Below are 26,575 nucleotides of genomic sequence, written 5' to 3'. Positions count from 1 at the left end.
ATTTTCCAGGTAGTGTGCTCCTATGTAACTTTTAGGGTTGAATTCCATATGGGAGTCCTACGGTGTGTATATTGGTGTACGGTTCATATAATTAGGGGTATATTCCCCATATAGTATTGAGTATACTGGTACACAGTTAGGGGTATCTTCCCCAAATGTTATTGCACACAATAGTATACTATTACACAAATGTATACTATTGTGTGCAATAACATTTGGGGAAGATACCCCTAACTGTGTACCAGTATACTCAATACTATATGGGGAATATACCCCTAATTATATGAACCGTACACCAATATACACACCGTAGGACTCCCATAGGGAATTCAACCCTAAAAGTTACATAGGAGCACACTACCTGGAAAATACCTCCAGCCGTATAGATTTTGGGTCAATACATGCAACATCTCTTGGGAAGACATCCCTAATTACACTGAATACATCGATTCTATGCCAGTGTATATAATACCCTTTGGGGAATATACCCCTAAAATACGCAAATTCTGAGGAGTGTGCAAACTAACTGGTACATTATTACAATCTGAGAGACCTCCTGTCACGTAAAGAGTCAACGTACCTGTGAACTAACACACATTTTTGTATATGGGAAATCTATCCCTAAATTACACTAAACTTATCTAGAGACCTCCTATGGGTGAAATATCAGGCTGATACATCTCAGAATATTTAACCCATCATATTCAAGAAAAGCCCCTACAAAGCAATAATAAATAAACACGTGTGGTAATTCTTTATTTGATACAGACTTATAAATGTAAGGACTTCAGTGGGAATACACCCCAATTGATATCAAAGTACTAGCACCAACATTCGCATCTACCTACACTTTTAAAATCCTTAATCACATTTTTTCTCTCTTAATCACTGTTTGTTGATCAATGTAAAAAATCTTTTAACCTCTTATTTCGCTACATGTGGGGGTTTCCTTATCCACTATAGATCCTAATAAAGATAAAAGGAACCTCCACTTTTTTACGATACTTGAAAAGGAATAAAACCAGTTATATTTCCTACAATTGTCCAGTAAGGAGTGCATCCGTACAAACTCTTTCCCTTTCCCTTTTTTTGACTTTGGAGAGTCAATGATGCCAGGAGGGTGCCGCTGCCACTGTGTGGTCCGCTGGGGTGGGGCTGCAGGCCAGAAATCCTGTGTGTAGGGGGGGGTGTGAGGTGAACCTACCGGTCCCTGGGTCATGCCGTTGTGATGCAGGCACTGCCAGGATCCACAGACTGTTCCACCTCTGCTTCCACATTGCCTCCAGGACAGGCAATTACATCCCTGGGAACCCCAGGCTGAGCTGCTGCCCCCATCCTATCAGCGCCGCCACCGGGACATTCAGTGTGATCCACAGATGCGCCATGACTTCCGGGCCAGGACGGAGTCCATGGCTATCAGGACTTCCTCTCCCTGCTGCTGTCTCTCCGGCCGCCGCTACTCCACTACTGCTGGGCACAGGGCACACTATCCGGGCTGCCAGCGGGACTTCCAGACTGACCCGCAGCAGTCCAGTCCTGCAGGCGGACTAGCAGCCGATGTCTCCGACCGGAGGACGCCTCACCCAGCACCGGGGACTCTCCGGTCTCTGTCTCCCCCTGCATCCTCCCCGTCCACGCCACGCTGAGCTTCCCTTGGCCCGGGGGCCAGGAGCGCCGAGGATGGAGGATGGAGCTTTCCTACGTGCGACCATCCCCAGCCCCCACCGGATGCTGTATATCATACACCCTCAATGAAGATTAATTTTCCAAGAAAAGTGATTGGAATCTATCATTTATTTCCATATTTGTACCCCTCTTAAGCTGGTTTAGATACACACTATAAGATTGATGTGACCCAGCAACAGGGAAATATAATATAATGATACCTTTAGCACCATACACACTATACTGTATATCAGGGGTGGCCGCACTTTTGTAACCCTTACCTTTGTAACACTTACCGGTGATCTATTTGAAGTCTCCCCTGTGCAAAATATTTCCCTCCATTTCAAAACCTCCTTCATGCAATTCTCCCCCCCCCACCCCTGTGCAAAATACCCCCATCCTCCTGAAAAGGCGCTCTCTCCCTGCTCTGCTAAAGCTGCCTCAGCCCTCACTGTCACTACCTGCACGCTGCCCGCAGCGCCTGTCTAATAGTGAATAGTAGTATGAAAAGCTGCTCCCTCACCCCGAGTACACACACTGTCTGTCCTCCAAAGACCTCCTCTTGCCCCCTCTTCCTCAACGGAAGGTCTTCGGACTCTTGTGCTGTGGCAGGCAGCGCTGTAATTACAAAGAGCGGCGGTGACCGTGCGGTGTGGCAGTGCTTGATTCCCCGCCCAGTCTCTGTGCAGCCAGTGCCGTGCCTTGCGCTCATCTAAACTTTATTTTTTTATATACATTTTGATCATGGCTACTGGCTGCCACAGCCTGTCAAATATTGTAACAGGCAGCCAGCAGCCTGACGAGCAGCTCCCCTCACTCACTGACACTGTGAATGCCTGGATGTCATGTCCGGGTCCACCCCCTACCCATTGCTCCCTGCGCCTGTCAATCAAATGATGAACAGGCCACCTCCCCTTCCTTCCCTCTTCTCAGTGTGCAATTAAGCCCAGTCCTCAACACTCCGCCCCCTCTATCTCCTCCCCTCTTCTTCCATCTCCTCCTTCTCTCCCCTCCTTTCCCCTCAGTCACAAGAGGGGAAATGGCGTCCTCAGCGTCCGGCCTATGCAGATAGAAGAGGAGGGAATGTACAATATTTAATAAGCAAAGAACAGTGAGTCTTTTATTATACATGTTTATAAAAAAATGTAATAATTGTATATTTTTTATATTAATTTAGACACTTTTTAAATAATGCCTACAACATTTTGCAGACACAGCACTGAGATGAGAGCGGTTTGCTACACAGTGAAACATTTGTAAAGTATCGGCTGCATCCTGACTGCGCAGCCTACAGTAGCTGTGAAGACAGATGCAGGCCAGCCAAGTGTTGGGTTGTGTGCGATGTCACCCAGCCGTCGAAGCCCTCCACCTGACATGCCTGCATTGTCTCGACCACTCGCATGAAATGCTGAAGCGATACCCCCACAACAGGCCATCAGCGGCGGGAAGGGTGGGTGGTGACAGAGGCTTGCGTGAAATGCTGAAGTGATGCCCATGCAACAGGCCATAGGCAGCAGAGACGGTGGACAGTGCATACGCTCCTACAAACGAGCTGCAGCTTGCTGCAATGGCAATGTGAAAGGGCACAAAATTTATGGTTTGCAGGAGGGCGCTGGACACCATAGCACCGGCCCTAATCTGTAGTTCTCTACTTCAAGGTTTGTATGTTTCTCCTTTAGGGGTGGCACTAAAGAAAAAGCCAGATAATTTCAGGTTAATACAGAATTTAAGATACAAAAGAGTTACCTGCAAGCTGGAAAATGGCAAACAGCCAGATCACAGCCAACAAGATCCCCGACGCTTTAGGTCTCAGTTGGAGATAATCACAACCACATCGTATAGTAGTTTAAATAAAATTGTATGTCAGCTGCTGCAGATAGCACCTGTGGGATTGCCTCAACCCACAAGAAAATTTGCACGAAAAAACAAATCCGTCTTGAGAAAGTCTCCACGTAACCTAGGAGACAAAACGCGTTGATGTCATCACTATGGGACGTTTGGGCTGTCCGCTGCCGTCCACGAGCTTGCTGCAATTCCAGCCTTTGGCGTCTCACTAGGGCTCACGCCCAGCCACTACTACTGCCGTCTGCTCCACCAGGACGCTCCTGCCGCATGTAGAGGGAGTGCTGGCGGCCGGCGCACAAGGTGCCCACACAGGATAAATACCTCTCTGCCGCCCCCTCTGACCGGAGCAACCAGCAGACCGAGCTGAGCCACAGACTGCCATTTGAAAGGAGTGAGATAAGCTTAGAGCCCTGCTTTACATCATTGCAATTAATCCATACTGTATGTTCAAATTTGCGGCTTGGCCAAAATCAATCTTGGATGCGTGTCAGCTTACATGCTAATTGACTGCCATTTCAGCTCTACATTATATGTACACATCTAACAATATTTGCTTATGGATCCTTAATCTACTAACAAAATACTAACATTTCTTGGATACTAGCAGCTGCTATTTTCACATCTATAACATTGACTAAATATCTTCTTGTTATATACCATCAGCGGAGCTCCCCAATAATACGTCCAGCCCAAGTTCTATTTTTGAACCTGTTATTTTAAGATATATATATATATATATATATATATATATATAGATACAGAAGTACCAACACACTCGCCATTCCTAAGAATGGGGTGCAAACAGCACCCACTTCCCAGGATGGGGTGCATTGGCCTGTGACCACACACGCTAGTAAATACAAACACAGGGGGCCCAGCACTCACTACAACAAACTAACTCACCTTAACATTCAAATAATTAATTAAATAAATAATGGGGTTTTAGTTCATGAATTGATCAATGCATTTAAGCTTGCAGCCCATCGCCAAGGGACCCCATTTCCCTGCAAGTCCTACACTAACAACTGATTTTCATGGGAACCTGGCAACTGTTTGCACATCATAGCTAAAATGAACATGTGTTATTTTCCTGGGTTAAAGCTCAACTGCCAAGTACCTTATGGCTTTTAAAGGTGAGACCATCCCAAACACATCACCTGAATTAGTATTAAAGGGGCAGCTGTCACAGGTTTCAGGTAAATGAGCTTATCTAGGGTGCATGAGAAAGCTATGATCAAAGTAACATAGGCTAATTAAAAATCAACCCAAATATATAGATACAGAAGTACCAACACACTCGCCATTCCTAAGAATGGGGTGCAAACAGCACCCACTTCCCAGGATGGGGTGCATTGGCCTGTGACCACACTCTAAATACAAGCTTAAATGCATTGATCAATTCATGAACTAAAACCCACATCATTTATTGAATTAATTATTTGAATGTTAAGGTGAGTTAGTTTGTTGTAGTGAGTGCTACACACTGTACTAGAGTGTGTGGTCACAGGCCAATGCACCCCATCCTGGGAAGTGGGTGCTGTTTGCACCCCATTCTTAGGAATGGCGAGTGTGTTGGTACTTCTGTATCTATATATTTGGGTTGATTTTTAATTAGCCTCTGTTACTGTGATCATAGCTTTCTCATGCACCCTAGATAAGCTCATTTACCTGAAACCTGTGACAGCTGCCCCTTTAATACTAATTCAGGTGCTGTGTTTGGGATGGTCTCACCTTTAAAAGCCATAAGGACATGGCAGTTTAGCTTTAACCCAGGAAAATAACACATGTTCATTTTAGCTTTGATGTGCAAACAGTTGCCAGGTTCCCATGAAAATCAGTTGTTAGTGTAGGACTTGCAGTGAAATGGGGTCCCTTGGCGATGGGCTGCAAGCTTAAATGCATTGATCAATTCATGAACTAAAACCCCATTATTTATTTAATTAATTATTTGAATGTTAAGGTGAGTTAGTTTGTTGTAGTGAGTTCACTATTATTTTTCATAATTTGTTTATTTTCATATTTGTGATTTTTTTTTCTGTGTATCGCATTTCATGTTTTTATGACATATTTTATAAATATAAAAATATAAAATTTGTATGGTTCAAGCAGTGTGTCCCGATTTCATTTTTCTGCATAGCCGTTCCATATTTGGAGTAACTTCTATTTAGTCAGCAGCGCAATTTACACCACCTTCCCTTGTTTTTTAATACATAATTTGTCTTATCTAGATTGGGGCTCGATGAGTTATTTAGCAGTGATTTTTTTGATTATTTTTAATATTCGAGTTTTCAGGTTGAGAGCCTTTATTTCATAGATAACTGTTTACTAATGGGATGCTCAAAGTAATGTGTGGTTTAGTTCTTTCTTACAATGGAGCATTTAGGCAGGTAAGCAGAAGTCATGCACTGCTCACTACCTGGACCAGTGGTGGAACTTGTGGGTTGTGGGCCCATGTGCAAAAATATCATTTGGGCCCCCCTCCTCCAACCCAATTCACAATATGCAACACTGCAGAGAGTACAGTGAGAGACAGGGGGAAGCAGAGTGTTACAGGGAGAAACAGTGCGTGATAGGAAGAGGGTGACAGGGGCAGTGGGCCCCTTAGTCCTCAGGGGTTCCAGTGTACTGCACCTGCTGCACCAAAGGTAGTTTCGCCTCTGACCTGGACAATCTCCTGTTATGAGTCCAGCCGATAGGGAAGTTTGTAAATTATTTTCTGTTCAAGCTCCTTTTTTTGTCATGGGAGTGCCCAGTGCATCGCTTGGGGGATTTGCTTTGCGACAAGGAAGGTTATTCTTAGGCAATTGCAGTTGGTGTCCCATTATTCCTATGGTCTTTTTTGTCGTAGATTAGAAAGGGTAATGGCAGGGTTTATGAAGTGTCTATGAGCCTTCCAGCCGCTCTCCCCCATTCATGGTTGACTAGGTACTCCCTGGAAGTGCTGCTAGGTGCAGCACTTCATCTGTTCTTCATTATTTATTAATTACCTGCCTCCTCTGTATCTCCTGTGGATTGGTGGAGCTAACTATTAAATTGCCATCTTTCTAGCACTACCTTGATGGTTATAATTTGTGTTGTGTCTCTGGTCGTGGTCTGTGAGGCTATGTCCACGTGGATACTCTGTCCGTCAGTCCAATATCCTGTCTGGCCAGTGCCGCTTTGCAATCTGGCAATTCTGAACCACCTGACCTGCTGGTGCTGCTCTGCCATCCAGCATACCTGTACATCCTGCCTTGTAAGTGCTGCTCCGCATTCTGGTGAACCAGAACCTTCTTGCGCTGTTCCACTAACCTGTGTAAGCTGTGCCATTGGAGTCACTCCATTCCACCTCCTGAGTCATGTATAGAACTCGAAGAATACTCTTGTGATTTCCCTGTTACTATTTCCTGAGAGCGTAAGAGCTGGCAACAGCTCAAGTATTGATAATTGTTCTAATGGAACAAAAGGGTCTTTTGTAGACTAGAATACCTCTCCTGCATACCTATAGTGGTCTATTCCAAGTAAACAGGAATATCAATATAAGAAACCTCCTCTGATTTGGGTCTGTCTAGACTTGAAGAAGGATTTAAACTTTAATCAGTAATTTCTGGGTGATTTTAACAAGGTCTGAATTTGGCTGTTGCCACCAGTGACCAACGCTGAGCTCCAGTTATTTACAAATGCACCAGGTTCTTTTTTTATTGGTGTCATTTTTAAAGGGGAATGATTGGAGGGTTTAATTGCAAATATTCTGCTGTTGGAACTGCAGGCTGCATTCTGGCTGTGGGTCAAGCTGTTGTGCAGGCTATAGTTCTGGCTGTGGATCAGGCTCTGGCGCAGGCTTCAGTTCTGTTGTACAGGCTGTCGTTCTGGCTGTGGCTATGGGTCAGGCAGTGGTGCAGGCTGCAGGTCTGGCTGTGTGTGAGTCAGGCTGCAGTCCTGGCTGTGGATCTGGGTCAGGGAGTTGTGCAGGCTGTAGTTCTGGCTGTGGATCAGGCTGCACGTAGTTCGGCAGGCTGTATATGTCAGCATCAGCACTTATCAGCAATGACTGCATACGCCATCTCTCTGAGAGCTACTGACAGATGACATCATCTGCCAGTACCCAACAAGCTCAAATCCCCATCTTTCAGAGTTACCTGGGTCAAAGACTCATATCTGTTTACACTTCCGTAGGACCAGTGTCAAAACTCGGAGGTGGTGAGCCCAGGTGTAAAAAAAAATATAACTTGAGCCCCTTTCCTGAACCCTATGTTCACAATATGCAACATGGCAGTGGGTGATAGGGAGAACCAGTGGGGCAGAGTGTGACAGGGAAAACAGTGGGTGACAGGGGCAATAATGGGCCCCTAAGTCCTCAGGGCCCTGGTGTACTGCACCTGCTGCACCAATGGTAGTTCTGCCTCTGCACAGGACCTGGGATCTACCCATGTTCAACCCTGGTCATTTCTCAAATTGAATTGCATCACAGGACATGAGTAAGCTTTTTTGAGTTAGACTGATGGTGTAAAAGGGGTATAAGTAATCAGGACAATGATTTTTGGGTGTGACAACATAGGAATATCAAATTCCAGGCTTGACATATTCCAGGTGTTTTTAACAGGATAGCTGACATTTTGGGGGCAATCAAATATCATTGGGGCTTATCCCATGGCTAATTGCTGGCACCCAACGTACTCAGTTAGCACTGAATACCTGCTCACTAATCCCCACATGTGGACAAAACCTCATAGAGCATGGTTGACCATATGCTGTTTCGACCATTATCATGGCAACTCTTTAACCATGTGGTCATACAGTAATACGCATTGCAATAGTGGTCAACCTGTTGACTGTCAATCTTATTACTATCGCATTGATCTAAAGTCTGGATATCCTGTAAAGAACAATCAATTGAGGTTTCATTTGTGAAGTAAATAAGATGTGCCTGAATCTAAGGGCCTTATTCTAGTTCACTCTTTCTGACAAAATCCTTCTTAGATGGACAAAACCATGTGCACTGCGGGTGGGGCAGATGTAACTTGTGCAGAGAGAATTAGATTTGGGTGGGGTTTGACTTCAAAGTGAGATCTATATTGCAGTGTAAAAATAAAGCAGTCAGTATTTACCCTGCACAGAAACAAAATAACTCACCCAAATCTAATTCTCTCTCCACATTTTACATCTGCCCCCCTGCAGTGCACATGGTTTTGTCCATCTAAGAAGGATTTTTTCAGAAAGAGTGAACTAGAATAAGGCCCTAATACTGCAGATCTCCAACCACACTGTTTTATGGGCGCACACAAAGTTCATAGGTGGATGATGGATATATACCGTAAAAAACCTTTTTATTGACTAAAGTTGAGGATAGGATAGGCAACATTATGAGACATCTTTCAGATCCAACCAGATATGTTACTTTTATTTACTAGTAACAATATTACAGCAATGATTAATCTCTCCAACAAAAATATTTAGTGTAATGCTGCCCATACACTTGTGAGCTATAGCATGCAATCATTCGATTTTGACCCCATCTGTTCGATAAATCGAGCGATTGTTTGCACATGTTGTGTACCATGCGACGCAATGTGCGGGCACGCCGGTCGAATCTTGCATGATCTTATGTTCTGCACATAATAATTATCAAATTCTATGTGCGGTCGAAGGCTGTTTTATGCGCATTCGATTTTTCTAACTGTGACGTTCGATTCTTGAAGATTTCTGCTCACTCACCCACTGTGCACAGATCTGTTCGATAATCTGGTGAGTTTTTTACAGCATTCGATGCAATTGATTTGTTTATTGCAAGGTGCTTTCAATAAATGGCATGATTGTCTGCACAATTGTACGCCAAAAAAAAGCATTTTCAACGCGATTTATCGAAAGGTGAGGTTCAAGAGAAATCGAACCATATATTGCGTTGAATGCAATCGCACAAGTGTATGTATTAGTCACACCAGTTTTGCATTTTGAGTTAAAAGCACCAAATACACCGGTAGCTCAAGAAGTGGAGTCCAGCCAGTCCAAAACTCAAACAGTGGAGCCACACCAACTGCCACCCCAAACACATTTAAACATCACTGTCTAGGACTCACTGGCAGTTGGTGTGGCTCCCCTATTTGAATTTTGGACTGGAGCCTTCACTGCTTGCAGTAAAGGCACAATCTACAAATACTATGTTAATGAGTAATATTGTTATCCAATGAAATCTTCATTGTAGAATTCACAGTTACTTTGTTACAGTTACTCAGGGAGGTGAGCATTGCATTTGTGATCCAATTGCAGATCCTGCTTTGGATCACCATCACATCAGTTTGGATTGGCCAGGCTACATCAGCTGATGCTTACTCAGCCTTGTCTTCTCCTGGCAGCTTGCGAGTCCAGGAAATCTACGGGCAGCAATGATTGTGACAATGAAGACCTTGGCCTTGTGCCTCCTGGAAAACATATATGCTGCCCTGAAAAAATATGTCCCCCCAATGCAACAGCATCAGTCATGCTGCGACTTCAGGAATCTGTGAACGGACTCGCAGATGGAGGGCTGTACATGTGCAGGACACATCCTTTACATGCACAGTCCTCCTTCCATCGTAGGTCTCTGAATCAGACCCAATTATAAATAGATACCAATACCAGACCCTTGCTCATGACTCCTTCTTTCTGAGGTTTCAATTGTGTACTTAACCCTTTCCATTATATTGGACCCATGGGTCTTCAAACTGCGGCCCTCCAGATGTTTTGAAACTACAAATCCCAGCATGCCTTGCCACAGTTTTAACACTCCCTTATAGCAAAACTGTGGCAAGGCATGCTGGGATTTGTAGTTTCACAACATCTGGAGGGCCGCAGTTTGAAGACCCATGTATTGGACACTAATCCTACATCTATAACAGTAAATGACTATAAATGCAGAGAATAGCATTGTTTGATCGACTTAATCCAGATCATATTCCTGAGAACGTTGTTGCTTTAAATGCTTCAGTATTTCTTGAGATAGCAAGTGCTCATCATTTACATCAGACTGGGGGCAATCTGTAAAGAAACAATGAATGGAAGCATTATTATGCATTAGTGATATTATTATTATTCTTTATTTATATAGTGCCACAAGGGACCTGCAGTGCCCATTTACAGAGTAGTTAAATGAATAAGCAACACAGGAAACAGTGACTTATGCTGTGTACACACGGTGAGATTCCCTTGCTATTCGACGTAAGATTCGAGTGCTATGCAATCTTTGCTAACTCTGAACTATTTACATACAATTCATACAATCTGCACTATATAGTCATTGCTGCCCTGTCTATCTGGGTTTCGATTTGTGCTGTCACGGGAGCGCGCATCGGGATCGCAAGGTAAAAAACCTGTGCGATCTGCATACGATCTGCATGCGATCCCGATGCGATTTTGACTATATAGTCAAAATCTCATGCTGATTGTACCATGTGTACACACCATTACAGTTGAATACAGTAGCGGACAAGTACAGGGCACATAATAGCATACAGCATAATCAGCAGACAGCACTGACAAAAGAATCAGGGTAGCAGAGAACCATGGGTTTTGCTGCCATCGAAGATGTTAGAAGTAAGAGAGTGAGAACTGCTTGTGAGAGCTTACATTATCAAGAAGAGGTGTAGACCCTGATGGGGTGGGCAGTGAGCATAGTTTATAGTTTCTAAATGCAAGCACAAGAGCAATATATGGGTGACATAAAATCAGTGTCTTATAACGTGTATACAGGTATCATGCAGGGCCATAACTAAGGAGGTTATTGTAGTCCAAATGCAGCGCTGCGTGTGGTTTTATAGCCGCCCGCTGCTTGCAATACCGCCTGGCTGGGGCTGGGCTGGGGCTGGGCTGGCTGCCAGTCAGCCTATAAGCCTACCCTTGGTCACCAGTCTGGGATGATTGGGCTGCCCTGCACACATGATCTGTGCAGGGCAGAGGAGCCAATCCATGGATGCCCCCTTCCTGCCTTCACACCAGACCCATGACCGTCATCCACCACCCGCCGCCAGAGTCAGACAGAGTGCAGCAGCGCAGCCCTGCAGAGAGACCAGTCCAGACGACATCACAGCAGCAGCCGCCACCGCCCTTGTGGTGAGTGAGCACAATGAGCAGCAGGGTCTGGTCTGCGGTGACCTCTACTGGCTTCCAAGTCCCCGCTGCAATGCTGCATCAATCCCCGCCAGCGCCGCCCGCCCTGCTCTCTTCTTCCGCCTCAACTATTTCCCCCGACCTGCCCGTTCAACTGATGTGCATCCCGTGGCCACCGCCCGCCTCAGCGCTCAGTCCTCAGGCTGTAAACTGTGTTGGGGGGAGGGATTGAGTGGTGCACTGCCACCACTGTCACTGTGTCATCTGCTGGCTGCTGCGGGCGGATGATCCAGCCAGGAATCAGATTGCCTGTGTGTGGCCTTGTTTTATGGGGGACAATGTGGCCTTGTTTTATGGGGGGACAGTGTGGCCTTGTTTTATGGGGGACAGTGTGGCCTTGTTTTATGGGGGACAGTGTGGCCTTGTTTTATGGGGGACAGTGTGGCCTTGTTTTATGGGGGACAGTGTGGCCTTGTTTTATGGGGGACAGTGTGGCATTGTTTTATGGGGGACAATGTGGCCTTGTTTTATGGGGGAAAATGTGGCCTTGTTTTATGGGGGACAGTGTGGCCTTGTTTTATGGGGGACAGTGTGGCCTTGTTTTATGGGGGACAGTGTGGCCTTGTTTTATGGGGGACAGTGTGGCCTTGTTTTATGGGGGACAATGTGGCCTTGTTTTATGGGGGACAATGTGGCCTTGTTTTATGGGGGACAGTGTGGCCTTGTTTTATGGGGGACAGTGTGGCATTGTTTTATGGGGGACAATGTGGCCTTGTTTTATGGGGGACAGTGTGGCCTTGTTTTATGGGGGACAGTGTGGCCTTGTTTTATGGGGAGCAGTGTGGCCTTGTTTTATGGGGAGCAGTGTGGCCTTGTTTTATGGGGGACAGTGTGGCCTTGTTTTATAGGGTAAACCATTATGTTCATGTGCAGCTGCTTGGTGCGAGCGCTCACAGCGAATTGTTCATTCGCCAGCTGCTCACACACAGCACTGAGGGCAGGGGGCGGCAGTGAACAGTCGCACCCACGGGAACGCCCAGCATTTCATGGGTATTCCCATGAAATCACTGGGCGTTTCCATGGGAATTCAGCGATGACACAGGTGCGGAGGGCGGGCAGCTGCTGTCAGCAGATGTCATCTGCCCGCCCACTTTCCACACAGGGCGCCCGCAGACCTAAGACCCCATAGAGGTGTCTCAGGTTTGCAAGCACTGTGGAAATCATTTGATGGTCGTGACCATGAAATGATTCCCCCCCGCACGCAAGTTGCGAATGGATGTTTACGCGAAACATCAATTTGCATGCCTGAGGGGGATCAGGCGGTGTTTGGTGGAGTCGCAGCCTTGTGAGTCAACCAGAATAAGGTCCTAGGTTTGGGATCCCCTGATCTATGCACATGTACCATGGTGACAAATGTAAATCCAAAATAGTGAATAAAATAGTCTCTAACTGTGGGACAGCCAGGGACTGTCCCACAATATAGTCTTCAACTGCCTCAGGTTTCAATGCAGTTTTTTTCACATCTTTGAGAAAACAAAAAACCAGCAACACCTGGTTTATAGGTTTCACTTTTAAGTCATAATTGAAAATGTATTACATCTCGCAATATTGAAACAACAAGGTTATAGTAAACTTGACATTTTATTACTGTATGCCTATTTTTTCTTTGTGGAAACTGAACCACTAGAGACTAGTGGCCGACTGGGCGGTAATAGCTAATATGCCACATATATTAAATATGAATTTGTAAAAAAATATATTTCATAATGAAGAAAAGCAGCAGTCCTCTATAAGTACAAGTGTATGTACAAATGAACTGTCTTATATCTGAATCCAATAAAATTAGACTCAGAATATACACAGGAAAAATGCAATTACCCAAAAGGTGGAGGTACTGCGCTAATTTTAAAGGTGCCCATACACTAGTAAGATTTATCTTCAGATCTGGCTGGTTGGAACAAAAACATGGTTATGGATGAGTAACAGTTTGTCAGTTTTCCAGCATTTCCAAGCAAATGGTCAACTGTCTTTTGCTCTCAGCCATAACCATGTTTTTGTTCCAACCAGACAGATCTGCCGATAAATCTGCGTGTGTATGGCCACCTTTAGTATTTGAACCTATTTCAATTGGTAATAAACTGCAAATATTTTATTTTCACAACAATATGGATTAAACTAAGCGGCCACCTACAAATTAATTGTATAAAATATATTATAATAACAATACATATAGTGCACACATATATTAAAATTATTTTCTGTAGTTAGAAATACATATAGGGCGGTATTCAATGAGGCTGATTCGCCAGGTTTTTATGGCGATTTTGTGCTGTAAGGCGAATTTCTGACTAAAACGGTGAATCACCCTATTTAATGACCAGATGGCGAATACATTTCAAGGTTTTTTTCGCCATGATTCACCGAGTAGCAATCGCTATCTTTTTATGGTGAAGTGGAAGGTGAACTTTTAAAATAAAGTGTTTTGTGTTTTACAATTGGTGTAAAAAAATCTGGAATTTTATTCTGAGTAGGGGCATGCTATTTTTATTCATGTGCTGTAAGCACATGAATATAAATTTAATTTAAATATTTTTTTTTTTACACAGACCAGCCAGCAGGGGGCCAGAGCCGAGCCGCTCATTAGATATTCATATATTCACTTCACCCGATCATTACATATTCATGATCGGGTGTAGTGAATATACCCGGTCCCCTGCTGGCACCCCCGGGTGGCAGCCTGTGCTGCCTGGCACCCGGGGAGCCCACCTCCCCCCCACAAACGTTCTGGGGCAGGCAGGGAGACTTCCATCTCCCTGCCTGCCACCGTCCTCAGGCTCCCTGCGGCGTCCGCCGCAGGAGCTCAAATTCGCCGGTCAGGGGCAGCGAGCCCCTGACTCGTTGAATACCGGAGCTGGCAGGGCTCCGGAACACAGCGAGCAGTGGGAATGTGCAGCGAATCCTAAACAGGATTCGCTGCACGTCGCCGGTATTCACATTGAATACCGCCCATAGTATATATAATGTGTATTGGGGCATTTTGTGTTAAAGGGGCTCTCACAATATGTAATGAGGTTTATACCTGGCGTAATGTATATGAAGGCCTCTGTTGTAATGTGTATAAGGGGGCTCTGTCTGGGACTGTGTGTGTGTGTGTGTGGGGGGGTGTCTTTCAAGATTTTGCTATGGGGCCCACAAATTTCTAGTTAAGCTCCTGGTGGTATCCTGTGTATTCTGTCAGCCTACTGCACTTTTCTTGCCAAACCCAGTGTTCAACACTTCTGAACCATAGTTGCCTACCCTCCTGCATTCTGCAGGAGACTCCCTGAAATAAGAGCAATCTCCCTCTCTCCCTCATTAGTCTAGCAATCTCCCTCATTTCACCTAGCCCACATTACACTGTTACATTTTTGGGATAAAAAAGGGAAAAAAAGTAATGAGATATAGATATATTTACATTACAGTATAGTAGCCCTTATTATCTGCTTTGGGGCTCATCTAGATTTGGAAAGAAGTCATTTTACAAGATTCCTCTCAGATGTAGCATTACACACCCACGCTTCTAGGTGCCATTTTCACAATCTCTTTTCACAATTTCTCCTTATATGGATCTATACACGCCCTTTGGGTGGAGCATGACACGCCCCCTCAGTGGGGTGCTGTGCAAAATTCTACTACCGACTATAATCTCCCTGAAACTAGTTTTCAAAAGTAGGCAAGTATGTTCTGAACCCTACATCTAGTTCTCTAGCTAAAGCCTCTCCAAGTAATTGTTGTTGAAGACTGTGACTTTGGGGCAGATTTATTAAGCTCGGTGAAGTGATAAAGTGTCTGTTCTGTTTATTATACTGGCCAATCAGCTCCTAACTGTGAGGTTACAGGCTTGGTTTGAAAAATGACAGGTAGGAGCTGATTGGCCGGTGATAAAAACCAGACACTTTATCACTTCACCAAGCTTAATAAATCTACCCCTTTACCGGCTATGAGTCTAATCCACATCTATATGAATCACCTATACTTACTATACTGACTACATACAGACAGTCCATCCTTTCTTGAGCTTGCACAGCATATTCTGTTTGTATTCTGGTTCCTGACCAATTGTACTGCCTACCCTGGTCCTGATACCTGCTTCAGCTACACACCTGTGCAAACCCTATGTCTGTCTGCACAGAAATCCCAGTTCAACCCTGCTTCACTGGTTCAGTTTATAGTAATCAGCAGCTACAGTATTATCCATCCCGGTCTTCAGTCTGCATCTGCCCCTGCAGTCATCTGTTTGCATACACACAGGGCTTGCCAAGAGAAATCCTGGGCCCCGGTACAACAACTTCCTGGGGCCCCTACGGACGGAGCTCCCCGCACACTCTGCGGACCCTTGTTATGCCACTGCTTCCAAGGTGGATACAGGGACAAATATTTATACCGTAATGCCTATTACACATGTCACACACCCATTACATATTATACATAATGCTCATTACACGTTATGCCACACACCGTAGTGGCCAGTACACATTATTCCATACACCGTAATACCTGTTACATATTTACCACATGCCACAATGCCCATTACATATTATTCCACACACCGTAATGCTCATTGCATATTATGGCACACACTGTAATGTCTATTACATATAATACCACACATATTATGCCACATACTGTAAATTCCGCTTACCTAAATGCTCATTGCTATGGGCTTCATGCTTGATGCCAGGGGTTAACATGCTCTACAAGGGGTTAAAATGCACGTTGCCTGGAGTTACATGCTCTGCCAGTGGTTACCATTCTCTACCAGGGGTTAACATGCTCTTTGCCATGGGATTAACCTGCTCTGCCAGACGTTAACATGCTCGTTGCCATGGGTTTACATGCTCTACCTGGAGTTACATGCTCTGCCTGGGGTTAACATTCACTGCCAGGGGTTAACATGCTCTTTGCAATGGGATTAACATGCTCTGCCAGGGTTAACATGCTCTGCCAGGGTTAACATGCTCTGCCTGGAGTTACATGCTGTGCCAGGGGTTACATGCTCTGCCAGGGATTAACATGCTCATTGCCATGGGTTTACATGCTCTGCCTGGAGTTGCACGCTCTCCCAGGGGTTAACATTCTCTGCCAGGAGTTAACATTCTCTGCCAGGGGCTACATGCGCTGTCAGGGGTTAACATTCTCTGCCAGGGGTTAACATGCTCTTTGCCATGGGACTAACCTGCTCTGCCAGGGGTTACATGCTCTGCCAGGGGATACACGCTCTGCCAGGGATTAATATGCTCTGCCAGGGGTTAATATGCTCTGCCAGGGGTGAACATGCTCTGCCAGGGGTTAACATGCTCTCTGCCATGGGATAAACCTGCTCTGCCAGGGTTACATGCTTTGCCCATGGTTACTTGCTTTGCCTGGGGTTACATCCTCTGCCAGGGGTTAACATGCTCTGTTCAGAGTTACATGCTCGGCCAGGGGTTAACATTCTCTGCCAGGGGTTAACATGCTCTTTGCCATGGGATTAACCTGCTCTTCCAGGGGTTACATGCTCTGCCCAGAGTTTCATCCTCTGCCAGGGGTTAACATGCTCTTTGCCATGGGATTAACATGCTCTGCCAGGGGATACACGCTCTGCCAGGGGATACACGCTCTGCCAGGGGTTAATATGCTCTGCCAGGGGTTAACATTCTCTGCCAGGTGTTAACATAGCTCTCTGCCATGGGATAAACCTGCTCTGCCAGGGGTTACATGCTTTGCCCGGGGTTACTTGCTTTGCCTGGGGTTACATCCTCTGCCAGGGGTTAACATGCTCTGTTCAGAGTTACATGCTCTGCCAGGGGTTAACATTCTCTGCCAGGGGTTAACATGCTCTTTGCCATGGGAGTCCTTGTCCTTGGTGTTCCAGTGGTCAGAATACAGCTCTCTCTGCAGAGACCCGGGTTTGATTCACAGTCCGGGATTACATCTACGGTACTTTTCCACTACATGTCAAGTTTTTTTTCTCAGACCAGCCAATCTCACATATAATCCTCCAGTCATCCACACAGATTTACATACCCTCCAACATGGCCCATTCCATTAGGTACAAAATGCTCTGTTTCTGGACTTCCCTGACAGTGGCAGTTACAGAGGTGGGGCTGCAGCACAGTCCAATATTCAAATAGGGGAGCCACACCTAATACCACTACAAACATCACTGTCCTGGAATCACTGGCAGTTAATGTGACCTCCCCTCTTTAAATTTTAGACTGTGCTGGAATCCAACCTCTGTAACTGCCACTGACAGGGAAGTCCAGGAACAGAGCATTTTGTACCTAATGGAATGGGTCATGTTGGAGGGTATTACACAGGTCTGGGTCCACAAATAAAACAAGCGTGACACTGTTGCTATGTGTAGGAGAAGGGGATTATCATTGTTGCAGTCCAGGTATCCTAGTCGCGCCATAAGAATTGCACATTGAGGTGCATTAAGGAGTACTAAAGCTGCCCATACACGCTGCGATCCAGGGCTTAAATAGCATCCATCACATCGCATTGCATGCCTTGTGCATGCCTTGTGATTGCAATGCGATGCGATGTGATGAAAAGCAAGTACAAAAAGTATGTGCAGCACATACTTTTTGTACTGTGCGATGAGGTGCCGCGGGAGCACGCTCCTCAAAGCACACATCGGACCCGCCGTGATCGGTATATGTATGGGGACCTGAAGGCGTAAGTGGATCCGGAGCATGTAACTACACTGCTTCACCATTTGGTGGTGATTGCTCCACTGATAAAAACTACAGTACAGTAAGTAGTAAGTAGCCGCGGATGGATGTTTCACTACAGAATAAAATGTACCAGTACTGATGCAAGGCATGACAAGCGGCCCAGTGTACAGTAAAATAAATACAGGTCTCCTTCTAATACAATAATATTGCAGGACAAACTACATTATCATACCTTCTAACTTTTCATTAGTGGCAAGAGGGATAAATACATGCACTGAAGGCTAGTGCCCAAAATGAGGAGGCGTGGCCTTATGGTTAGGGAGCATGGCCTATGATCACTGTACTTCCTGTGAGGCCTTGCCCCTGATTTTGCCACTGTGGAGGAATGGCCAGTGCTTTGAGCTGCAGTATGGTCCTCATTAACTATGGACTCCCATGTCTGTACATGCACAGATGACAGGGGAGGTTGTTAACAACACACGGGAGCATGGATTGTGCATTGTTGGAGATGTACACACTTGTTATAATGAACGATAATGCTCATAAGTGCCATAACAAGCGACATCGCTCATTATATTGCCTAATGTGTACGGGGCTTGAGACTGTGAAGTGTAACATAACCACATTCTTAAGATCATCATATAACACCTGACTTGCCAAGTGTTTAAGATGGAGAGGGAGGAGAAGCTTGCTGTATCCATATTTGTGACCAAGATTTGTGCAGGAGGAGAGAAATAAAGTGTAGCTGTGTCTATTAGTGGGGCTGGTTCAGATTTGTACAGGATTAGTTGGTGATTTCTATTAGTTACTTCTAGTTACCAGCCTGTCCAAATGACGGAGCTGCTGGGAACCGGAATCTGTCATGCTAAGATGTGCAGGAGTGTGTGTTTTCCCGAGGAGCAACACTTTAAATGCCCCATATAGTGGCCGCTTGGGCATTAAAGAGGTGAGGAGCAGCTTTAGGATTTTATTATATAGGATTAGTTGGTGGTTTCCATTAGTTACTACTAGCAACACTTGAATTGCCCCAGTGGGCTCCGTATAATGGCTGCTTGGACATTATAGAGGTGAGGAGCAGCTTTAGGATTTTATTATATAGCATTAGTTGGTGGTTTCCATTAGTTAATACTAGTTACCAGCCTGTCCAAACTACAGAGCTGTTGGTAGATGGGCTCTGTCATGTTGAGGTGTGTAAAGCTGTGTGGAGGTGTGTGTGTGTGTGTGTGTTCCCAAATGGAGCAACACTTGAATTGCCCCAGTGGTTTCCATCTAATGGCCACTTGGGCATTATAGAGGTGAGGAGCAACTTTGGAATTTATTATATAGGATTAGTTGGTGGTTTCTATTAGTTACTGTTCTTAACCTTAAAAAAAATGTGTTTAGTGGCATATTTTAATCTTCTAAACAGGTGGTTTAATGGTGGTTCTGTTTTAGTAAATCAAGGGCTTTCAACAGCACCAAAACCCATATCTTAATAAAATCACCCCTCTGTGTCAGTGCAACTCTGTATTTATTTTATCTTGGTGATCTAAATTATTGTAGGAAGGCTGACTAGAAATGTTGGATAGCATTTGGCCTCTAGAAGTAGTATTATACAGTACATAGTGGCCGACTTTCCGGGAGAGGGCAGGAAGCTCACTGAAGCAGGGGGGCAGGGCCATCAGTGGGAGGCAGAAAGGGGCGGTCTGGGGGCAGAGCCACGGACGGGCTGCACTATTGGTGTTCTACTGCGATCGCGTCATTTTAGCCCCGCCCCCACAGTGCAATGCCTGTATTTCAGACATTGCATTCTGGGGGGGGGGGGGGGGGGGGGGGGGGGGCTAAAATTACGCAATCGCATTTGACCCGTTGACCCCCCCACCGGGAGGGGGGTTCACAGGAGATGAAGGGAAATGCAGGAGGGTTGTCCCCCTTTCCATTCCGGGAGGGTAGGCAACCCGGGTATTATACTATGCACCCAATATGTTGATAACTCTTTAATAACACATAACTCCAGAGGAATTCAGGAAGACACTTTAATAGTCTACTAAACAATGTAATTCCCAGTAATAAAGACATATAAACGGGCTGTAAAAGGATGAGGACAGAAGGTTCTTAGCAACAGGAAGGACAGGAAACACAGATAGATGACTGATTTCAGTTATACATTGGGTAGTGACACGATGAGGAGAGATTACGTCAAACAACACAAAGGACAGGAGTAGGGTTGCTGACAGCACGGCAACATGGAAACAAATCAGTCACATGGTATGCCGTGTGACAGCCAGCAATAAATGTGTAATGCAAACATGGGACTATCTATATTAGCAGTCACACACTTATTAAGGGATCTTACAAATGGGTATGGATCATTAGGTCTACAAGAGAATGGTCGACACCATTAGGTCGACATGGGTCTAATTCGACAGGTCATTATGTCGACATGGGGAAGGTCAACAGTCAAAAGTTCGACATGGGTTTTTTCACTGTTTTTAACCCGAATTTCGACACAGTCAACATGGACACTGAAATGTAGCACCGTGTCCCCTCGCATAGCTCGCTGCGCTTGCCATGCTTTGGGCACACTATTTTATTCTCTCACCATGCCCTAGTGGATGGTAGGGCATAAAATACCGCCTGTCGGTACATGTCGGTTTAAAAACAGTGAAAACCCCATGTCGACATTTTGACTCTCAACCTTGCCCATGTCGACCTAATGCTTGTGTCTACCTAATGACCTGTCAACCTAGACCCATGTCGACCTTTCTGCATGTCGACCTAATGGTGTCGACCCAATGCTTGTTGACCTAATGACGTATCATCCCCACTCCCACATTTGTCCACATCCCACAACCACGCTCCCCCAATCACAGTAACCCCCTCTTGTCTTTTGTTTCTGGTTCTGCCCCTGTGTAGGGGGTGATAAAAGAAAAGAGGAAGTGAGAGGTCCAGTGGAGAGAGCTAGAAGGATGGAGTGGAAGGTGCAGAGGGTAAGAAAGGAAGAAGAGTTGTTGCGCTGATAGATGGAAAGAGGGACCGAGAGGTGCAGGGTAAGAGCTGTAAGAGAAATGATAGCTGGACAGAAGGAGTAAGATGTGCAAGGGTAATAAAAGGAAGAACGGAGTGAGAGGTGAAGAAGGGAGAGGAGATGGAAGGAGTGGTGATAGCTGTAAGTAGAGTCTAAGGGAAGGGGTGATAGATGGAAGGAATGAGCAAGAGCTGAACAAAAAGGAGTAATTACAGTAGAGGTGATAGCTGTAAGTAGAGCAGAGCCGGCGGAACCTAGTAATTTGGGTAACCACGTTGGGAGGGGGGCAAGCCAAAAGAGCGCTCCCCTCAAATGGCTATCCCCCACGGCCGGGAGCCCCCAACTGCCAGCTCACCACAATCCTCAGCGTGGCAATGGCTCCCCTGATCCCCAACATGACTTCCCCAGAGACCAAGTGTATTCCTCCGCTGATGGGGGCAGCACTGCCGGGAACACTGAAGACTTTGGCCACATACTTACTACATTGCGACATACACAGCTCTGCTGCTGGAAGGTGCAGGTATTACGAGTCCCGCACTGTCTCCACATGGGTAGAACCCGGCTACCGTGAAATAGGTGGGCCAACGTCCCCCAAGCGGCTCTACCTTGGACAGCAGCCATAGTTATTAAATATGAGACTGCAACATTGTATCAAGCACATTGTTTATTGGCAAAGAGCATGTAACCTCCCATGGCAATGAGTATGTAATCCCCATGGCAACAAGCATGTGATCCCCAGGGCCGGCGCCACCACTAGGCAGCTTTAGGCATTTGTCTAGGGCGCTGGCCACTGGAGGGCGGTAGTCAGGAGCAGGGAACCCCCCTGGATGAAGGTGAGTGGCTGCCTGTCACTCCCCCCCAGCAACCTCCATCCAGGAACCCCCCTGGATGCAGGTGAGCGGCTAAGCGGCTTTCCCCCACACCCCCAGCAACTGTGGCGGCTGCTGCATCGCCCCCTCCCCTGTGGAATAACTTCATGCCTGCCCGACGCCGCTGTGGAGCGACGAGGCACCGGGCACATGAGCGGCTCCCCCCCCCACCCCCAGCAACCTCGGCGGATTTTTTCCCCTGCATTAGCTCAGTGTTTCTAAGGCCATTCCCATAAAATGCTGGCCATTCCCCTGCTTGCACCCTCTGCCCTTCCATACTGAAGCAAAACTCGACAAAGGCTCAGGGGGATTGCACATGCGCATTTTCGCACATGTGCAGACCCCCACCATTGGCCAGGGGACCACCCACATAAGACATGAAAACATAGGAAATAAGGGCAGATTACTGAGAATGCACACACACTGCTCAGATTAGGGAATTGAGGCAGAGTTTTGGCATTGACCGACAGATTGGATAATCTAGAGAATGTCAATTTTTGTGAATGTTTTTGAACTGTTTTATCAGTAAGTGCTCAGGCCTATGCATTATACAATAAATGCTGATCAACCGATTATTGGAAAATCAGACCAATAATTGTATCATTTTACCTAGCTTCAGTTTGGAAAGACGTTGCTGGAAAATAATACATAGGGTGAAATTTAATAGGATGAGAGATTCAGAAAGTGAGAGATTTCGAATTTCTTACCAAATCTCTCACTTTCTGAATCTCTCATCCGATTAAATTTCCCCCATAGAATTGAATAATGCGTCAGTAAAAGCAGCAATGGAAATAAAGGTGAATCACAGATAAGATGTAAAGATAAATGTTATATTACACTGTGATTTTTTTATATGAATATATGTTATAGAAAGTCATCAAGACCAGTTATTCTTCTGCGCAGATACAATGAAATGCACATTGTACACAGATGACAACAAAAAAATAGATCATTTTGAATAATTCTGAATTTAAATCCAGCAAAATTAAAAACAATATGAGAAAAATCAGTGAATAGGAACTCACCATCATAAATGACTAATCGAAAGGTGTTTTGACACTCCACTGAATTCTCTAGAATGTCCTTCAATGTGCGATAGAAGAGTTTGGCTTGTTGTATACGATCCTCCTTACTGAAGGCAGCGCTGGTGATATCTGACATTTTGTACAGAGATGCTAGGGGCGTAGCATATTCCACAATACAGTAGTATGGCTAAGAGACACAGATAAATAGCAACATCGCTAATTATGAAATACATTGATAAAATGGTTTGTCATTAACACAGTACTACAACATTTAGGGGGGAGATTGATCAAATCTTGGAGATATCATATACTGTAGATAGATAGATTTAACCCTTTGAATGCCAACATCTCTGTAAGCGATGTGCAAAATATCCGCTAAAAAATGCCAGTGTCGCTCACATTTGTTATATAAATTCAAATACAAAATGTTGTGTAAAAAAAGATTATATTTCCTACATAAGGTATCATAACAGGTCATTATGAGGAATATAAATGTTTGCTTGGCAAATTTTCAAACCTCTTTTGACAAATTGACTTGGTACTCAAAGGGTTAAATATTATATTGACAGCATAGCAACAACCTGGTACCATAATTGCATACTATACCCTGTGATCTTCATCCAGAATGCGATATACGTTGTTTTTGAAAACTCTTCCTTTAATGCCAGCTCGATCTATGTAAAGTGGCTGAACTTCATCAAGGAACTTTATGTTCTTATCCACCTCATTCAAGTCCCCATATATTTTGCAGCTTAAAGGTAACAATATATGCAACTTCCAAGTTTCTGAAAACCTGAGTATATTGTTGTTCTCTTCATTAAATTGCTTCACCAAATCTTTCAGAGCTGTAAAAGACGTGCTATACCCATTACATACATGTGGAGAACATACAGAATCATTGTAAGACATGCAAGGCCTATTTTACCTTCAATCACAATCACTTGAATTATCAGTTTGGTGTATCTCGCTACATGTTTATTAAAGGCAATAGACACATCTGATTATTACTTACTTTTTCCATTTCAAGCAGGTGCAGAAAAGCTCTAATAAATGTTGCTACCATTTGCATGTATAGTACTGTAAAAATTAGCAGCAGAGAACATGTTCTCTTTTTAGGTGCGGCCAGGTGGAGGGTAGGTGCGGCCGGGCGGAGGGGGGAGATGGCGGCCACCCTGCTGTTACTTACGGACAGGGCAGGGCGGTCGTCCACGGCGGTGTGGTGTAAAGTGCTGCATGGTGGGGGCTGGCCTCGGTGCGGGGAAGGGCGTAATAGAGGCGGAGGGGGGATAATCCCGGCAGCCGCTGGGGGAGCATCACATGGTTTCCCTGCTCCCCCAGCGGCACTACGCTAATAGCGTAGGAAAGAGCAAGTGTCATGGCGGCCGCGATGCGGGTATCTGAGTCCCGGAGGCGCCAGGGACTGGTAAGTATAATGACACACACACTACACACACACACCCCACCCACTAACACTATCATATGCCCACTATCCACGTCATACCCCCAGTGTCCACGTGGGCGTGGAGTTAATTTTAGAAAGTGTGGCGAGCGCAGCGAGCCACCAAGCCCGAAGCGGGGATATTGTAGCGAGCCCCGCGAGGGGACGCGTATCTGCTGCGTTCGCCACGCTTCAGGCTCGGTGGCTCGCTGCAATCGCCACACTTTCTAAAATTAACTCCACGCCCACGTGAACACTGGGGGTATGACGTGGATAGTGGGCATATCATCCTTTATGTATTAGCAGGGCTCCAGTTACATAATTTGCGTAACTTATGTAATTTGCGTAAGTTACGTAGTTTACGTAACCAGCATAGTGGTATATTGGTATTCTCAATACACCACTACGCAAACTACGTAACGGGTGCCCAACTAACATATAAGTACTTTTTTATATATGGGCTTATTTACAAAGAGGCGGCTTTTGTAAACCACAGTTCTCACAGTTAGTGCAAAAGCGGACAGTCATTACATTGATTTGTGAGTGTCGTTTTATATTTTCACTTCCAACCCGCTGGGAAGGAGTGACCTACAAAAGTTTCCACTGTGTTAATAATGACCCAAGTTACAGATTTTATACTTCGAAAGGAATTATGAAAGACTAAACCTAATTAATGGAACCCAAAAATGTCATCAAAAATGGTCTTTACTTATTGATACTCTTGAACACTCCACTAAATCACATATTTTGTCAGCATTATGCTGTGTACACAAGGGGGAGATGTATTGCTAGCAATATATTGCTTGCAATATATTGCTGAGTAATATATTGCTCAGTGTACTTGCAATATATCTCAGCAATATATTTCTCAGCAATATATTGCTAAGTGTCCAGTTTTTCAGAGGGACCAGCAATTTTCCCTGAAAATCGCTAGCAATTTTGACTAGATTTTTTTTAAATTCATTTATGATTGACATGGGTTGTGGGAAGTCCTTCTGGAAGGGAATAAAAGTGTATATGGTGTATATACAGATGTAGCAGGGGTCATCTTTGTAGGGGCAGGATAATCTAGCGGCAGCAGCCGCTAGTGCCCTGCTCCTGCCAGGGGTGTGGGGGCACAAGACGGCCGTGCGGCCCCTGCCACCCCGACACCAATGCCCCCTTCATTTATATTGAGCCCACATACTATTGGTGTGGGGCAGCATGGTAATGCTCATGCCGTCCACCGATGGTGCAAATCACCATCGATGGGCAGCATGAACATAATCATGCTGCCCAACACCAATGCCCCCTTCATTTTAAATGAGTTCACATACTATTGGTGTGGGGCAGCATGGTAATGCTCATGCCGCCCACCGATGGTGCAAAGCACCATCGATGGGCAGCATGAACATAATCATGCTGCCCGACACCAATGCCCCCTTCATTTTTTTGGTTGTCACATACTATTGGTGTGGGGCAGCATGGTAATGCTCATGCTGCCCACCGATGGTGCAAATCACCATCGATGGGCAGCATGAACATAATCATGCTGCCCAACACAAATGCCCTCTAAAGACAGCCTATGCACTTGCTGGCTAGTGCGGCTGTGGGGCGCGCGCAGGAGGTGTGGGTGCTGGCACAGTGGGGGGGAGATTTGCGCAGCAGCTTCTGTGCTGTATGCGCGGGCGGGGACGGAGGAGGAAGCAGGGGGGGGGCCGTGTGTCACGCTGTGACAGGGTGGGTGGGCGGGTCCTGTCCGGCACTGGAGGCTAGATATCGCTGGTCTCTGGTGCACAGTGCTTTGTACACCAGCGACCAGCAATTTTTAGGCAGATTCGGAGGAGCAAGCTCCTGCGACCAGCGACCATGAAGGGCTGGCCACGGGAGCGCGCTCCCAGCCATTTATCGCTGGCTGCACATTAAATCACTGGCAATATGGTCGCTGAGCGACCATTTTGCCAGCGATTTCATGCCTAATTGCAGCA

At 45.6% G+C, this 26,575-nt stretch overlaps 1 protein-coding gene and 1 long non-coding RNA gene across 3 annotated transcripts in view; one reads left to right on the top strand and one right to left on the bottom strand.

Annotated features, from left to right (window-relative positions):
* Nucleotides 1-10,272: 10,272 nt before the first annotated feature.
* Nucleotides 10,273-26,575, bottom strand: part of STING1 (stimulator of interferon response cGAMP interactor 1) — a 37,396-nt gene continuing 21,093 nt past the window's right edge. For both annotated transcript variants that reach the window (XM_083181793.1, XM_083181794.1), the window contains 3 exons: nt 23,777-24,015; nt 23,171-23,357; nt 10,273-10,503 (listed from right to left, as the gene is read on the bottom strand). In XM_083181793.1, coding sequence (XP_083037919.1) covers nt 10,406-10,503; nt 23,171-23,357; nt 23,777-24,015 — 524 coding nt within the window. In that variant the 3' untranslated portion in view covers nt 10,273-10,405. The remainder of the gene's footprint in view (nt 10,504-23,170; nt 23,358-23,776; nt 24,016-26,575) is intronic.
* LOC146074071 (uncharacterized) overlaps nt 24,487-26,575 on the top strand; it is a 33,031-nt gene continuing 30,942 nt past the window's right edge. The window contains exon 1 of the long non-coding RNA XR_014473357.1: nt 24,487-24,593. This is a non-coding gene — a long non-coding RNA (uncharacterized LOC146074071). The remainder of the gene's footprint in view (nt 24,594-26,575) is intronic.

This window comes from Crinia signifera, chromosome 4, assembly GCF_055691185.1.
Source record: "Crinia signifera chromosome 4, ASM5569118v1, whole genome shotgun sequence".
NCBI lineage: Eukaryota > Metazoa > Chordata > Amphibia > Anura > Myobatrachidae > Crinia > Crinia signifera.
Note: the sequence above shows the minus strand (reverse complement) of the source record. Positions and strands in the feature narration are given on the sequence as shown.